General features: G+C 34.6%; 1 protein-coding gene across 4 annotated transcripts in view; it reads left to right on the forward strand.

Annotated features, from left to right (window-relative positions):
- Positions 1 to 18,901, forward strand: part of EPHA5 (EPH receptor A5) — a 688,281-nt gene that overhangs the window by 340,282 nt on the left and 329,098 nt on the right. For all 4 annotated transcript variants that reach the window (XM_006875349.1, XM_006875351.1, XM_006875350.1 and 1 more), the window contains exons 5-6: positions 4,176 to 4,331; positions 8,754 to 9,089. In XM_006875349.1, the coding sequence (XP_006875411.1) occupies positions 4,176 to 4,331; positions 8,754 to 9,089 (492 nt within the window). The remainder of the gene's footprint in view (positions 1 to 4,175; positions 4,332 to 8,753; positions 9,090 to 18,901) is intronic.

The following is an 18,901-nucleotide window of genomic DNA, read 5'->3' on the forward strand; positions in this document are numbered from 1 at the left end:
AGGACTTAAAATATTTACTGATGAAGATCAAGAGCACAGTCTTTGGTATGGATTACGTCTCAATATAAAGAAAACAGAAATCCCCACACTGGACCAATAAATAACATTCTTATCAAGGGAGAAAAGATTGAAGTTGTCAAGGACTTCATTCTTTACTCAAGGAAGCAGCAGTCAAGAAATCAAAGGACGTATTGCATTAGGCAAATCTGCTGCACAAGACCTTTAAAAGTGTTGAAGACCAAAGATGTCAGCTTGAGGACTAAGGTGAGCCTAACACAATCCATTGAAAATATAAGGTTATTTTCAATAACCTTATATGCATGCGAAAGCTGGACAGTGAAGAAGGAAGATTGTAGAATAATTGATGCTTTTAGGTTATGGTTTTGTAGGAGAATACTGAAAGATCCAATTGGGAAGAAGTGCAGCCAGAGTGCTCCTTGGAGGACAAGATGGCCAAACTTTGTCTCTCATACTTTGGACATATTGTCAGGAGGGACCAGTTGCTGGAGAAAGATATTGTGTTTGGTAAGTTGGAGAGTTAGAGTAAAAGAGGAAGACCCCCAACGAGATGGATTAGCCAAGTGGCAGCATCAATGTACTCAAGCGTGGTAACAGTAGTGAGGCTGGTCCAGAATCAGGCAGCATTTCATTCTGCTGTGCATAAAGTCACTATGAGTCAGTGCCAACTCGATGGCACCTAACAACAACAACAACAACCATCAATCAAATGTGATTATTTTCTTTATCTTTGAAATCTTAGCAGAGACAGCTTCCTAAAGAATGTCCTTGAGGTTCCCATCTATTATAGAAGTCTATGTTTACTTCCATGCCACTCTGCTCATTCTCTTTCCTTGTATAATAGTTATGATTATTCATGCAGTAGCTTTAACATTCTTAAAACCAAAGTTGTGTCTGTCTTATTTATCTCCCTGTGTTTTGAGTTCTAAAACCAAGGTTCTGATCTTCCTGTTGTTTAAAAGATTGTATTGAATGAATGAGCTGAGAGATCATTTTTTTAACATACATTTTACTTTTTTTTTTGTATTATTTAAAAAATTCCCATAGGAATTATGTAGCAGTGTTTTATAAAGATTTTAAATTAAAAAGCACTCATTTAAAAACTCATTTTGGTTTCATGAATGAGAATTCCAAACAGAATGCATGGATTTAAACTTTCCATGACTTTGAAGGCTAGTAGTGTGTGAAGTGTAATTGGCTTTTTCTAAAAAGACAAAACAAAACAGAAAGCTAGGTGATGTTGGCTGCTACAGCATTCCTATCATATGAAAAATAATTTCAATATTTTCCTAATCACTTAACTGCAAGAATGTCCCTAAAGTTATCAGAAAGGCTATTTTTAAAAATCTTCTGAATACCTTTACATTGTCTTTGAATTTATAAAAGCAATATGGCTTACTATTACTCTAATTAGGTCATTGAAAAAGTGACTTCTCAATTTTTGTCAATTCCTGATTATTCATGGTGCTATTAGAAAGCTTAAGCATGGATTACTAAAAACCCAAGATTTTGTAAAGTACATGAAATTAACCTCAATTCATAGTGTTTTTCAAAAATCTCTTTTACAATAGAAGATCACAGTTGAGCTTTAGCAAATGTGCATTGCTGCTTGAATAAACATTCTTAAGTGCATGTAGTGAGTTCTGAACATAAAAAAAAAAATAGAGACTTGAGTAACTTTATATAACTTAATCTCTAAAAAGTAATTTTGTGACCTTAGTGTGCCAATTCTGGACAATTGTAATATTGACGCTTGGCTTAATTATTCATTAAGAAGAAGGCAGAATATAATTAAATATATGTCATTTTTTTTTAAAGGTATGGATACCTATTATTATAATTTTGAATAATTGGTTTTTTATTTGCTTTTCTCTGTTCTAAAATGGTTACCACGGGCTCCTGGTGTGGCGCTCTGAGTTGATGCGCTGGACTGCAGGATCGGTCTAGAGTGCAGGGTCGGCGGTTTAGGCTCACCTGTAGCTCTTCGGAGACTCTGTGCACGGTTGCTGTGTGTAGTAGCTGACTTGACGGTGCTTAACAACAACAAAACTGGTTATCATGTTGTGATTTCATTTAATCTAAAGGTATTATGATTATTCCATTTCAATGATTTAGAATATAAGTCCCAAAGAGATTAGTAAATTGTCTAAAGTTACATATCTAATAGCTGATTGTACCTGAATTTCAATGAAAACAGCTTGATTCTAGAAGCTATGCTCTTACCCATTGTTAAGAGCCTTCGGATCTGTTCCAATTCATGATGAGCCCCACATAGAATTTCTGAGGCTGTTAATCTTTATAAGAGCAGAAAGCCTCATCTTTCCCTTAGCTGACCCATTTGTTGTTGTTGGGTGCTGTCAAGTCTGTTCCGACTCATGGTGACACTGTGTGGGTTTCCGGGGAGCGGATGGTGGGCTTGAACCGCTGAATTTGCAGTTTGAACCGACATTGCAGTCCAGTGCATTGGCCCTAGGCACCACACCAGGACTGCATCTTACCCATTAGGTCTCCGAATTTATCGTTGTGCCATGTATTTGAGAAGATGTCTAAAGGTTTAAGACACGCCTGAAATCACTGAGTGTTCTATTGCACGACACTTTGAGTACATACGTGTAACGTACGTGTATGTCTGTAATGTAATCAACATTGTAATTCCCTTGACTGTTAAAAAAAAAAAAAAGTATGAATCCATGGACTGAAACAAATTACTTCATAAGCATTTCTTTATCTAATAGTTGATGTTAAGTGCCTTCAAGTTGGTTCTTACTCACAGAGTTGTTGCATAGGTTTATGAGACCTCATCTTTCTCCTGTGAAGCGACTGGTAAGCTCAAACCACCCACCTTATAGTTCACATTTGAGTGTTTATCATGCAGAGCCACTGCACTCCCTTTACCAACTTATAAATAGTCACAAAAATATCAAGGCACTTTTCCTTTGTGTGATTTTCAATAGTTCAATTATACACATTCATACATTGCATAAAAATTTTAAACATCTACTGTTTTCAGAATCTGTAAAGGAATTGTGAAAGTAAAATTTAAAAAGATATAATTTCTACTTTTTATAGGAAGACATAATTTGCATAATATAAGTATTACTAGCATTAGTACAGACAACTGGAATGAAAACCTACCAGGTTTTCAAACCTGCCAACTGCTCTTTGGAAATCCTGTATAGGGTTGCTGTGAGTTGAAATTGACTCTATGACATTGTTGATTTGGAGTCCTGGTGTGGTGCTGTAGGATAAGCACTGAAGGGCTGACCATAAGATTGACTGTTTAAACCCACCAGGCTGCTCCTTGGAAACCCTACACAGGGTCTTTATGAATTGGAACCAACTCAACACACTTAACGCCACCAACAACAAATTGTTGATTTAGTAATCTCAAAATTGTTCTAAAATGGAGTAAAATGTAAAATGTAAAAATCTTTTTCTGGAAATCAACATAATGTGAATAACACACCAACTTATTTATATGTGCTCCATAGTATAACAGACCCTATGATGCTTTCAGCACATGCTAATGAATTTTAAAATCCAATAACAAATTATAGAGCATCTATTGTATGCCATACCATTTTAGGAATATATAGGGAGATTTGCATTTCTTCAATATCATGATAGTTAAATAATTTGTTGTTGTTGTTGTTATGTGCTGTGGAGTCGGTTCCGACTCATGGTGACCCTGCACAGGGTTTCCGAGGCTGTTAATCTTACGGGAGCAGACCGTCACATCTTTCTCCCACAGAAAAGCTGGTAGTTTCGAACTGCTGACCTTGCGGTTCACAGCCTGATTTGTAACCACTATGCTACCAGAGTTCCTTAATTAAATAATACGATAGTAAATTAAAGTTGTACTATAAGTGCTGGTTCAGATGGAATACATATAGGTATTTTTAGTATATAGTATGATTTTTATAAATCCTTATACTTAAAATACATACATTCCGTACATGTTTAATTCAAAAATCTTAAAATAAACATTTGAGTGTTTGAATACAGCCTATGAGCCAACAACTTAAGAAAACATTTTGAAATTAATGTAAGGATGTATGTTATATGTAATCTGTGTATACTAGTCAAAATAGTTTTATTCACAAAACCAACACAGCATCTCTTCCAGGAAAAGCTTAGTCTCTTATTTCTCTTGACAGTGTGCAGACCTGGGTTCTTCAAAGCCTCACCTCACAGCCAGAGCTGCAGCAAATGTCCACCTCACAGTTATACCCATGAGGAAGCTTCAACCTCTTGTGTCTGTGAAAAGGATTATTTCAGGAGAGAGTCTGATCCACCCACAATGGCATGCACAAGTAAGGAAACCCCATGAATACGTGGTGATGCTAATTTTCACCAATTTGAAGGAATAGCACAATGGAGCCTGTTCAATTCTGTTGCCATGTTTCTCTAAAACAGGCATATTGCTTAATTCTCCCAATAGAGTTTTCACCAAATTACAATCTCCTTGAATAAGCATTGATAAGTTAATCTTTTTCAGTCACGGTTTGAATTTCAAAGTCAACACATGAGTCTAAAATGTAGATATTTCCTTATATGATACAATTTATTTGTTATAATAGGCAAAATATGACTTTAGTTAAATCTGCTTCTGTGAGATATGTGTGTGTGTGTGTGTGTGTGTGTGTGTGTGTGTGTACTGCTTTATTTGATATATATGAAGGTGGTTATGTGCCGTGGAGACAGTTCCAACTCATAGCAACCCTGTATAGGGTTTCCTAGGATGTAAATCTTTATGGGATTAGAAAGCCTCCTCTTAGTCCCGTGGAACTGCTGGTAGTTTTAACTGATCACTGTGAGATTAGCAACCTGACTTGTAACCACTACGCTGCCAGAGCTCCTTCTACATAAATTTGAATTTCCCCATGATAGGGAAAATAGGAAGGATAAGATGTACAAATATCATTTCTTCCTAAACCAATTTTCTAATCCTATAGACATGCAGTAATGGCACCTCTACCTTCTCTTTCTAAATAGCCCCACTTAACAAAAATGTTCATTTACAAAAGAACACAGAAAACACTTCAAGAATATTGAGAATTTCTGGTTGGCCAATTGTAACTGAGTCAGACATGAAGCAAATTTTATTTTTAGTTAAGTTTTTAAAGCAGCTGTTATGTTTCCTGTTAGTAAATATTCTGGTCTAATGTTAGCAAAGATTTGCTGATACTAAAATTTTTTTGTTGAAATCCAACATTTGTAGTAGATGAATCTACATTTATCAATACTTGTGCTTTATATTTTTCTAGTTGTTGTTGTTAAATGCCATCAAGTCGATTATGACTCATAGCATCCTTGTATAGGGTTTCTGAGGAGTAGCTGGTGGGTTTGAACAGCTGACCCTGCTGTTAGCAGTTCAGTGCATATTTCTGAGGAAGCACATTTATGCATTTGCTTACTGTGTGATACTACTTTTAACATTTTCCACAGTCTATAGCAAATCAAATAAAATCAAACATAAAAGAGATTATTTTTTGAATTTCTAGCATCTGCCTTGTTTTACTGTTTTACAGCTAATTAAGTCATAGTCCAAGAAGTATGGGTGGCACAATAGTTTCGAGTTCTACTGCTAACAGAAAGATCAGTGGTTTGACTCCATCCAGAGGCTGCAGAGGAAAAACCTGGTGATCTGTTTCTGTAAAGATCACAGTCTAGAAAGTCCTATGGAGTAGTTATACTCTGTCCTCTAGTGTTGCTATGAATCAAAAGTGACTTCATGGTACACAAGAGCATCAAGTTAAGATTTTTGAAATTTTAGTAGTCATATTTAAGTAAAGTAAAAAGCGTACAAACATACACTGATACATACTTACATATAATTGATATAGATGTAAATTTAAATATATCTAAAATTCAGTTTTTGTGTCAGTAGAACATATTTCTTAACTCAAATTATTGATATTATCTGAATATTATAAAATATTCTTTTATATTAAGGCTGATTTGTCTTCAAGTTAGTGAATGACATTATTAAATGTTTGTCAGGAAATGTAAATTTGAATGAAGGAGACAGAAACTATGATTTATTGTGAAGTATTTAAATTGCAGTACAGATTTTTTAAAGGATTATTTTGTAAAAGAAAGCCCAAATAAACTGAGGAGTAGAAGTGGGAGTTAGCTAGGCAATATAGTGGTAAATTAAGAACAATGAAAATGTATCGCATTACGTTTTAGATATCATTAATTTTCAATATATTATTTATTATGTGGTCCAGGCATGATCTTTATCAGCATAATTGCGTGTCCCCTTTCTGTAAACATGCTAGGTTTGGAATCGGTTAAAGGCTATACTTTGATGCCAAGGTCTACATCAGTCGTTTTTAGGACCTGAGTCCACAATCAGTATTCACATTTGCTCTGTCTTTCAATGTGCACATTTCTAATAGTGTGTCTCAAAAAAACACTGACTTGTGAGCATTTTTCAAATAGAATACTAGAACGCATGTATAAGATATTTTTAATATATACTCTGTGTGTCTGTCTGTTTTTAGTTGTATTGATAGTATCAGAACTGCTTTATTTGATCCCCTTAATCAGAGGGCTTGATTAAAGTTCTTGTGAAAATGATGAGTTTTATTTCTTTGGATCTTTGGATTTGCTTTTATTGTTCAAAGTCAAATGTTTATAATACATTTTAATATGCAAAATTAAATTTTATAAACCAAAGTAAAAAATAGAACATAAGAAGCCAAAGTTTTGATGATCATGCCTAAATCCATTAAATGTCTATTGTCTGTATATCATATAGTACAGATTTCAATCCTGGTGTGGTGCTGTATGATAGGTACTGAACTGTTAACCACAAGGCTGGCAGCTGAAACCCTCCACCTCCTCTTCTGAAACCCTATATGGGGTCACTATGACTTGACAGCACTTAACAAAAACAGCATAGCTATCAGTGAAGCACTCACATTTCACTACATTATATTTTTAGGCACATGTTCATTTTGTCTCAATTTTTAGATCTCCTTCATGAATTTCATCTTGACTTAAGAGGCATATGTACCCCTACTCAAATTGTGTGTATAAAACAGATAAGAATATTGATACCTTTTTACAGATTTAGAGACAAAGTGTTTAATACAAATTTATATTATTTGGAAAACGAAATAACACAGAAGTGTGACATCTTTCTAAATTGGACATATTTGCTATACATTCTAATTTTGTATATTTTAATTATAAATTTTATCTCATTTTACATTTTATGGATCATTTCCATTATTAAATAATATAAAGATTTTAATAAATAGTTATATTACCTTCTTAAGTAATAGTTTCTACTTAAAAATGACTCTTTTGTACTGAAATATTTGCAGTTAGGTTTAATCATAAATATAGTGAAGGAGAGTTTGTTTTCTCAAAAAGGCCAGTTTTTTAGTTCCTCAGTTTATTTATTTTTCAGCTAAATTATCAAATAATAGATAACATTCTTAAAATTTTTAGATTTTATTCCTCTATAACCCTGACTTGATAAATTATAAGTGGTGATTATGTTAACATATACATGTTATACAATGTATGTGTATATATATATCACAAAATAATATGATTAATTGATGCTTATGAATCATTCAGTTACCACCATACTCCATTTTATTCCCTTTTGAGAAAGATTTACTAATTAACTCAATGAGAAAATATAAATGTACATTTTCTCTGAGAATATTGATCATAGAACACTAACAAATTACTGAAGTTTAATTATAAATATCTGAAAATCTCTATAGAGTTAAATATGCAGTCAATTTTAGTTATTATTATAATTTTAATTAGTAGCTTAAGAAATAGGTGCAATAGCATACAACATAGATTATTATTGCTCTTTCCCTGCAAAACATGTAAGCAATTCTAAGTGTAGATTTCCTAAATTGTTAGTGGAATATTCTACTGTATTCAAGATAAAATGGATACAGGATGTATTTTCTTTATTTTATGACCTCAACATCGATTAACATGCCGATTAAAAAATAAACTACTTATGAAATTCTTTATGAAGTTAGGAAATTTACACTAGTTAATACTTTAAAATGCATTGATCTTCTGAAATGTTTGGGATGAATGCATTTCACTTCCATATTGTGATAAATTGATTATTTATCTGAAATTAATTCTGCGAATCTTCAAAGAACTGATTGCTTTTATTCTATCTAGTGTAGTGATTTGTTATTTATTTTTAAAATAAATATTGTATGTTCAGTTAAATAAAATTCACAGCTCACAGGAGCATTTATTAAAGCAATATTAAATAAAAAAAATGTAATTACAGTTTGCTGTGTTGGCCATCGTTTAAGTGGTAGTGCTTTCTTGACAGATCAGGGAGTACTTCAAATTTGATTGTAGATTTATTAAGTAAATATGCAATCTACTTGGGAAGTAATCTGAAGGCATTTTTACTAGCTTCAGAGTTTGTAATAAAGAACCACAAATGAAAAAAAAATCATTTTTACCTGTGCTTAATAGACCCTTTTCATTTATGTCCTAATTACTAATATCAGTGTAGAAATGATCAGCTATTTCTATAGGTCATAAAATCTCACTACTGTCACTAGAAAACTAACAACTTTTCTCAAAGTTTATTACAGATTAATAGCTTATACATCCTCTCTATTTAAAATATTGATTGTATTTTTTTTCCCCTTCAGAACAGGGACTGGTGGGGTATAATAGTTATATCTATTTAAAATATGTTTTTTTCACTTTACTTTGCAAACCAGGACCCCCCTCAGCTCCGCGGAATGCCATCTCAAATGTTAATGAAACTAGTGTGTTTCTGGAATGGATTCCTCCTGCTGACACTGGTGGAAGGAAAGATGTGTCATATTATATTGCATGCAAGAAGTGCAACTCCCATGCAGGTGTGTGTGAGGAGTGTGGCGGTCATGTCAGGTACCTTCCCCGGCAAATCGGCCTGAAAAACACCTCTGTCATGATGGTGGATCTGCTCGCTCATACAAACTATACATTTGAGATTGAGGCAGTGAATGGAGTGTCCGACTTGAGCCCAGGATTTCGGCAGTATGTGTCTGTAAATGTAACCACAAATCAAGCAGGTAAGTGCCATGTCCAACCCAATTAGATACCTCAGGGCTGGTTCTGTCAACTCTTTCCACACCTAAGGGCTAAACTGAGTGAATTCTGTTAGAGACTTCCCATAAACTTCAGTGTTAGAACTTAAAACTACAACACATTACACTATTCTTTTAAGTGTTGAATAATTAAAAGCACAGTCTTTCTGCAAATGTAGTTATAGAGAAAAACAATATGCTTTAATTGAACATTTTCATTAAAAATATATTTCTATCTCAAACTCATTTATAGCCATATTTGTCATCTCATATATTTTCCCAAAATATGAATATTTTAGCTCAAATTTACTTTACTTTGTTTTAATTCAAGTTTCTCTTCTTTGGAATGTTATTAATTTAGCATGTAATCAGACAGGTTTTATTTGCTTGGTTTGCAGGCTAAAACATTATTTGCTTATTATTTCTATTGTTCCAAAAACACAAACAATTTTTCTTTGGTAAGTACATTTCTTAATCATTTGTTGATCCAAGAAGAATGAAGTCCTTAACAACTTCAATCTTTCTCTGTTGATAAGAATGTAGTTGATTGGTCCAGAGGTGAGGATTTTTATTTTCTTTACATTGAGATGCAATCCATATTGAAGGCTGTGGTCTTTGATCTTCATCAGTAAGTATTTTAAGTCCTCTTCATTTTCAGCAAGTAATGTTGTATCATCTGTATATCGCAGATTGTTAATGAACTTTCCTTCAATCCTGATGTCACATTTTTCTTCATATAAGCCAGCTTCACAAATTATTTGCTTGGCATACAGGTTGAATAAGTATGGTGAAAGAATACAACCCTGTCACACACCTTTCTTAATTTTAAACCACACAGTGTTTCCCATGTTCTGTTCAAATAACTGCCTCTTGGTCCATGTACAGATTCCTCATGAGCACAATTATGTGTTCTGGAAAACTCATACTTTGCAATGTTGTCCATAGCTTATCATGATCCTTGCAATTGAAAGCCTTTTCATAGTCAGTAAAGCACAGGTAAACATCTGTCTGATATTCTCTTCTTTCAGCCAAGATCCATCAGACACCAACAATGATATACCTCATTCCTCGCCCTCTTCTGAATCCAGCTTGAATCTCCGGAAGTTCTCTGTAAATGTATGCTTGCAGCTGTTTCTGTATTACCTTTAGTAAAACTTTACTTGCATGGGATATCAAAGATATTGTCCGGTGATATATCCATTCCATTGGCTCACCTCTCTTTGGAATGCGTACAAATGGAGCTCTTCCAATCAGTCAGCCAGATAGTTGTCTTCCAAAATTTTTGGCATAGATGAGTAAGTGCTTCCTGTGCAGCCTCACTTTCTTAGAAGTTTTCAGTTTTTATTCCATCAATTAATGGTGCCTTTGCATAGTGGTTATGAATCGGGCTGCTAATCTCAAGGTTGGCAGTTCAAAACTACCAGCAGTTCTACAGAAGGAACATGAGGCATTCTACTCCTATAAAGATTTATAGCATCCAAAAACCTGCACAGTGTCACTGTGAGTCAGAACCAACTCCACCATGCTTAATAACAACAACAACAACATTCTTTGCCAATTCCTTCAATGTACCTTGGACTTTTTCCTTCAGGATCATTGTATCATCATCATTGGATCAACCATTAGCGTTCTTGAATCAACCATCAACACTCAAGGAAGCCAAGAAGTCAAAAGACGTGTTGAATTAGGCAAATCTGCTGCACAAGAACTTTTTAAAGTGTTGAAGAGCAAAGATATCAGCTTGAAGACTAAGGTGTGCCTGACCCAAGCCATAGTATTTTCAGTAACCTCATATACATGCGAAATCTGGACAGTGAATAAGGAGACCATAGAAGAATTGATACTTTTGAATTATGGTGCTGTAGGAGAATATTGAAAGTACCATGGGCTGCTGAAAGAACAAACAGATCCATGTTGGAAGAAGTGCAGCCAGAGTGCTCCTAGAGGCCAGAATGGCAAATTTCTTCTCTCATACTTCGGACATAGTGTTAGGAGGGACCAGTCTCTGGAGTAGGATATCATGTTTGGTAAGGTGGAGGGTCAGAGAAAAAGAGTAAGACTCAAGCCAGATGTATTGGCAAAGTGACAGCATCAGTGGGCTCAATCGTGGCAACTATTGTAAATTTATCATAGGACTGGACAATATTTCATTCTGTCATGCATGGGGCTGCTATGAGTAGGTACTGAATCGATGGCACCTAACAACAACAATTACTTGATAACATATTTGTATTCCATATGGAAATCTTATAATTATTAAGGAATGATTGATATATGCAGGGTGTTACAATTTTTTTTATTAGACTACTATCTTAAAATATGACTGTTCTAATGCACCCATGGGAACAATGAAAGGAACACCTGCTTCTGTAAATATTTCTACCAAGAAAACCATATGTAACAGTTTTACTTTGTGACACACGGGGTGGCTGTGAGATTAAATTGACTTGATAGCAATGTTTTTGTGTGTTTCTACGAGATACATAAAATCCTGTCAAGCTAGAATTCCCCTCATATTTTCCACTATTAAATTCAGTGTGTGTGTGTGTGTTTGTATGTGTGTGTGTGTCAACATAAAAGGCTTCTTCTCTGGTAAAAATATGAAGCAAAGAGGAGTGTGGCTATATTAGGAATTAATGATTTAAGTCAGTAAGTAATTTTTAAACTTTTTCCCCTTCTCCCCTATCTAATAAGGGACGGTTAAAGATAAAAACATTAAAAGTACAAATAAATAAATAAATAAAAATCTCTGCTATTTTTCTATATTCCTAAATTGCAAGTGTCCAACTAAAGACCTAAATTTGCAACCTAAGTCTGACTTTGGTCAGTGAATTAATCCTTGTTACCAGTATTCACAATGAAATAAGATCTATTTGACTAAATCTAATTAGAGTTATTTCTATATGTTTTTATTAAAGTAATATCGTTAGTTTTGACCAGCTCACCTGTATAAGATTTTTGAGTAGCAGCTGATGAGTTTGAACCGCTGACCTTGTGATTCAAATGAGCTTGTGATCCATTGCTTATGTCACAGTGTCACACTAGGACTCTATTTTTATATACACATTTATATAGATATACAATCTATATCTATATCTAAAGAGAGAGAGAGAGAGAGAGAGAAAGAGAATGAGAGAGAGAGAGAGAGAGAGAGTGTCCTGGTGTGGCACTATGGGTTAATGTGCCAGACGGCAAAGATATTTGAACTGCAAGGTCAGCAGTTCAAACTCACCAGCTTCTCCTTGGAAATCCTATACTGGGTCGCTATGGGTTGGAATCGATTCTACAGCACTGTACATATACACACACAATTATATAGTATATTGTATATCTATATCAATGTGTATATGTATATATGTTGTTGTGCAGTGCGGTCCAGTTGGTTCTTACTTACAGTGATCCTGTACAGGATTTTCTCCTAGTAGTTCATGAGTTTGAACCACCAACCTTGCAGTTCAAATGACCTTGCTGTTCAGTATTATCCTACAGTTTATGTATATACCTGTTGTTGTTGTTGCTAAATGCCATCACATTAATTCTGACTTACAGTGACCTGCACAGGGTTTCAAAGGAACAGCTGGTTGGTTTGAATTACTGATCATGTACTTTGCAGTCCACTGCTGATCCTACATCCCCATATCAGGAATATATATATATATATATATACACACACATATATATGGAGTTCTGGTAGCGTAGTGGTTATGAATTGGGCTGAGAACCACAAGGTCAGCGGTTTAAAACTACCAGCTGTTCTGCAGGAGAAAGATGAGGCTTTCTGCTCCCATAAACATTTATAGCCTCGGAAACCCTGTACAGGGTCACTATGAGTCAGAACCGACTCCAAGGCACATAACAACAACAACAATATATATACATATATGTAGATAGGAAGAGACAGTGGGTCCTGGTGTGACGCTGTGGATAAATACACTGGACTTCAAGGTTGGTTTGAAACACAAGGTTGGTGTTTCAACTTTACCAGCTATTCCTCAGAAACTCTATACAGGGTCACTATGGGTTGGAACCGAATTGATGGCACTTAAGAAAACTTTACATATATTTTGTATGTATGTATGTATGTATCGATCTGTCTATCATCTATCTATCTATCTATCTATCTATCTATCTATCTATCTATCTATACATATTATATTACTGATTTTTTCCTTTGGTGAAAATGTGTACAGCTGTCTTTGTAATGCTATAATAGAAATAACACAAGTGGATGTCTTTAACAACAAGAAATTTATACTTACACAGTTAGTAGACTAGAAGTCTGAATTTAAAATTACCTGTAAACTTTCCATTTGTTCCCTCTTTCATTGCTCCCATCTTTCTCTTTTTAGTTCTTGTAAGATAAAAGGTGTGACATGCCTCACCCTTGGGAATCTCCAATTCATGATTCACTGTCCTGGAGGAGTTAGGGTGGTGTGTACCACTATTGATCCTTTTAGTGGTTTATCATATCAGGTGATCATGAGCGATAATTTCATAACTGTCAAACACTGAAAATCATAGTCCACCCAAGCTTACAAATATTTTTTGTGAACACAATGCAATCTATTACAACAGCAAATTAAGTTTCTACTTAATTTTTTCTATACATACTATGCATTGAAATGTTGTTGTTTTTTTTTCGCATTATGTCAACATTCTCAATATTTTCCTTCTGTTTGTTCTGTTTCCATTAATCTGCCTAAATTTCCCCTACCCCTGACCTTTTCTTCTTTTCTGTTGACCAAGTGGTATTCTAAGGAGCTCTGGTAACATAGTGGTTATGAATCGGCCTGCAAACCTTATGGTTACCAGTTCGAAACTACCAACTGTACCATGGGAGAAAGAAGAGGCTTTCTGCTCCTGTAAAGATTTACAGCCTTAGAAACCCTCTACAGGGTCACTGTGAGTCAGAGCCGACTCCACGGCACATAGACACCACCAAGTTGGTATCCTATACATTTTTTTTTTTTGTCACATAAAGCAGTTTGATATGCATGTATGATGTTTATTTTATAAGTGATCCTATTACTAAATTGAAAGAGAACCTAAAGGATTGGATTCATTCAAAGTTTAAAGAGCATCTCAGGATGACAACCTCAGGGGTTTCTGTAGTCTCTATTATTCCATTAATTTGGCATTTTTTAAAAAGGAGTTACAGCTTTTCTTCATAATTTTCTCCCATTCTATTCAAGACCATCTATAATATCCCTGGCCAGAATGGACAGTTGTATCAGCTGGACGAGTTACTTCATATAATATTAGTATGGGTTTTGAGGTTGTGGAATGATTGTCTTCAGAAAGGAATATTGTTCATATCAAGTAGTACCCAAAATAATTAATTTGAATTATTGTATGTGTCCAGTAAATTATTTGTCTACCTCTTGATAATAATAAAATGCATGTGGTGGTGGTTTTCTGATTGCTAGATGGAAACTTAAAGAATGACCTTTATAATTTGAATAACTGACTTAATACGAATCATTCTGAATGTTCTAGAATTTCTTATCTATTTAGACTATCCCCAGATTTTCTTTGTACTCCCTGAGAGAAGACCGTCTGTAAATATATAACACTTTTCTCAATGAATTATTTCTATTTAAAAATCAACCTTTCCACTAGCATGACCTGCTCCAGGCAATACCAATATATTTCGATTTTACAACCATGTCCAGACTTCACAGTTGTTCAGTGATGTGTCCTGCTTTCCCATGTCAGAAAATTACCAGCTTTAAATATGTTATTCTAAATTTGTTACCCACCACCCATTATTTGGCTTTACTTGGTCCTGGTGTGGCACTGCAGGATAATGCACTGGGCAGTTCAAACTCATTCCTTAGGAACCTTAGGCACTTAACAACAACAACAAATAGCATGCTGAATAAGCACTAAGATTCTATTCCTATAGGAGGACCTCTATAACTTTCATAACCTTAAATTCTTTGAAAGACATTTTTAAGATGAACTAAATAAAGGAAATGCCTATTTGTTAAGGTTGTTAAGTGTAATTGAGTCAGTTCTAACTCATAGAGACCCTGAATATTTTCTCAGGAGCGACTGGTGGAGATGAACCACCAACCTTCTGGTTCAAACATATCCTGCAGTCCAGTGCTTATCCTACAGTGCCATACCAGAACTTCTTTTAATGGTTTACTCAGTAAATATTTGCTTTAGTTTTCTTTAGCTTTCTGACCTGTTCAAACTCCAAAGTATGCTTCTTGAACCTCAAATACCTATAGAAAAGAAATATTAATTTTCATCCATTTAATCCAGGCATCCTAGTGTGGTGCTGTGGGATAAAGCACTGGACAGCAAGGTCACTTGAATCACATGGTCAGTGGTTCAAACTCACTAGCTGCTTTTCAGAAATCCTATACAGGGTTACTATGAGTTGCAACAGACTGGATGGTACTTAACAATAGCAACCATATCAAGGCATAGTTATTTAATAAATCAAATATTTGTATTCAGGAAAGGTGCTTTGGTGACTTCTGGTTAAAAAATTTTTTCCAAGCTTTCAGGACATGCAAACTAGAATATCTTTGGAAACTAACTAAAAAAAATCAAGGTAAGAAGGAGATTTTTTTCTCAGAATATTACATTGCAAATATGTTAACCAATTTCTACAAAAATTGTGAACTTTAAGTAGTGGTGGTGGTTGTATACCATGGAGTCCATTCAGACTCATAATGTCCCTGTATAGAGTATCTGAGGCTTGAAATCTTTACGGGAGCTTCATCTTTCTCTTGCAGAACGACTGGTAGTTTTGAACTACTGATCTTGTGGTTGGCAGCCTGACTCATAGCCATCTCTCTACCAGAACTCCTGGTGTAGTGCTGTCATTAATTATGCTGGACTGCAAAGGCAGTTTGAACAAGATCACCCGCTGCTCCTCAGAAACCTTATACAGGGTTGTTATGGATTGGAATAGACTTGACAGCTATTAACAACAAGAAGTTTAAATAGCTGTTAATAACTCTTAGGTTTTTAACACCACAATTGCTGAATATTTTTCAAGTACCAACATCACAGAGGAGTCCTGGTGTGACATCCCAGGATAAGTAAGTAGTAGGCTGCAGAGCTATTGGTTCAAACCCACTAGTAACTGTAAACCTCCTTGGAAACCCTATACAGGGTCACTGTGATTCAGAATTAAGTCCATGACACTTAACAACAACAATATTAAAGATAATGGGTGGTCATGGCAATATTCTTTAAAGCATTAAATTGAAGAAAGACTTCTGTACCATGTGTGGTTTATATTATATTTATCCGAGCAGATTTGAATTTTGGTGTCAGGATCCTGTAAGGATTATTTTCTGAAGCAAATTGTTTCAAATTTGCAATTGGCATCAATTGTTGTCCTTTCGTTTTCTAATTGTTGTAACTATGCTTTTGTGACAGCAATGTATGATTGAATTTTCCAAATTTAAAATGAGGTATAAAAAGTACCCAAAGAAAAAATAATTATTTGCTCAAGATAAAAAAAAAAAAAAATTCATAAAATTGCAATCTGAAATTGATTCGCTAACCCCACTGATTAGCCTTTAAAAGGAAACAATGATTTCCTATTGAGAGTAATGATTAAATGATTGATTTATGGATGGTTGAAAGTTATTTAAGAGTCCTGATGTGGCACTGTGGGTTAATGTGCCAGACTGCAAAGCTATTTGAACTGCAAAGTCAGCAGTTCAAGCTCACCAGCTGCTCCTCAGAAACCCTATACAGGGTCGCTATGGGTCAGAACCGACTAGGTGGCACTTCACAACAACAACAACAAATACATTATTTTAGGCATTTTCCTAAGCTTACATCATTATGGAGTCTAGCATGTTGCTTTTTCAAGAAGCTGTATGATTTCAAATAATACTTTTTGCATATAATGTAATAATAAGTCAAATGAAACTTTAAAGGGAAAAAAAAAAGTTTCTAGAATTGCTTGAAGTTCATACTCCTAATATGTGCCTGGTAATACGGAGAAAGAAAAGGAAATAATCTTTAAAATTTCTTGAAGGAGAAAAAGAGAAAACAAAATACACCTTATATCATGATAAAGTAATGTTGGCTTTGGAGAAGAGAGGAATTATAGGGAAAATGTGAATGTGAAAATTGTTCAAGAACTCTTAATAAACAGAAAAAGATTAAAATTGTGGATGATGTACTCTATTTAAAAAGAATAAAATTATTTTGTGTTCCCTTGCTTTTTTAGTAATTCTATGTCTTTCTAACACAATGCAGTATTGACTTAGCACTTATGTATTTAGACATATTTGCATGACTTAATATATGTCCTTTTGTTTTGTTTTTCAAAGGACATAAAATATATACTCATAGACAGATAGATAGATCAATGTTGCTATTGTTATTAGATGCCATTGAGTCAGAGCTCTGACTCATTGTAAATCTATATACTATTTAATGAAACACTTTCTGATCCTTCACCAGCCTCAAAATGGTTCCTATAATAGAATCATTGGTGCAATTGCTGTGTCAATGTATCTCATTTTGGATCTTCTTCTTTTTTGCTGACCCTCTACTTTACCAAGAATGATGTCTTTCTCCAGGGACTGGTCATTCATAATAACATGTCCTAAATATATAAAACAAAGTCTCACCATCCTCCCATCTATGAAGAATAATGACTGTACTTCTTCCAGGACAGATTTGTTTGTTTTTCTCTTGGTTTATGGTACACATCCTCCTCACTTACAGACTTTCACCTTGTCCACCATTTCACAGTTATGATAATAGCAAAAAATCTAGAATCCAACTATTTTGCATATAACAATGCATATCTGGCAATATGGAAAATTGAGATGTGAGGTGAGAGTTATACTGATGTGATAGGGTGTTTGTCAACTTGGCTGGGCCATGCTTCTCAGTAGTTTGGAAGGTATGAAAAAATGTGATATGTCAATTATGTAGTGATGTAGTCATCCTCCATTTTCACACAACACTGATTTTCGCAAAATGACCTGATCTTTAGAGGCTAATTATGTCAATAAGTGAGGAGTGGATATAGATATACAATTATCTTCACTGTAATTCAAAGGCATCAATTCTTCTTTGGTTTTCCTTATGCATTGTTGAACTTTTTAATGCAAAAGAGGCCATTGAAAATAGTGTGGCTTTAATCTGGTGTACCTTAGTCCTCAAACTGGCATCTTTGCTTTTTAATGCTTTTAGGAGATCTTTTGCCACAGATTTTCCCAATGCAATATATAATTTGACTTCTTAAATACTACTTCCTCAAGCATCGATTATAGATCCAAGTAAGGTTAAATGCTTTACAACTTCAATCTTTTCTCTATTTATCCTAATGTTACTTATTGGCACAGTTGTGAGGAATTTAGTTTCCTTTATGTAGCAATGCAATCCATACTGAAGGCCAAAGTCTTTGATCATCAATTAGTGGTATCTGCAGATTGTTCATGAGTATTCATCTAATCCTGATGCTAAATTCTTCGTATAGTCTAGCATTTTGGATTATATGCTCAGCATGCACATTGAATAAGTATGGTGAAAGGATACAACCTCAACTCGTACCTTTCCTAATTTTAATTTACACACTATCCCCTTTTTCTATTCTGTTTGAAAAATGCATCTTGGCTAATGTACAGATTCTTCATGAGCTCAATTAAGCATTCTGGAATTCTCATTCTTTGCAGTGTTAACTAAAATTTGTGATGATTTATAGAGCTCTGTACCTTTAAGTAAGGAGCTCTGGTAGCATAGGGGTTACGAATCGGGCTTCTAGTCTCAAGGTCAGCAGTTCGATACTACCAGCATTCTGTGGGAGA

This window comes from Chrysochloris asiatica, unplaced genomic scaffold, assembly GCF_000296735.1.
Source record: "Chrysochloris asiatica unplaced genomic scaffold, ChrAsi1.0 scaffold00322, whole genome shotgun sequence".
Lineage (NCBI taxonomy): Eukaryota > Metazoa > Chordata > Mammalia > Afrosoricida > Chrysochloridae > Chrysochloris > Chrysochloris asiatica.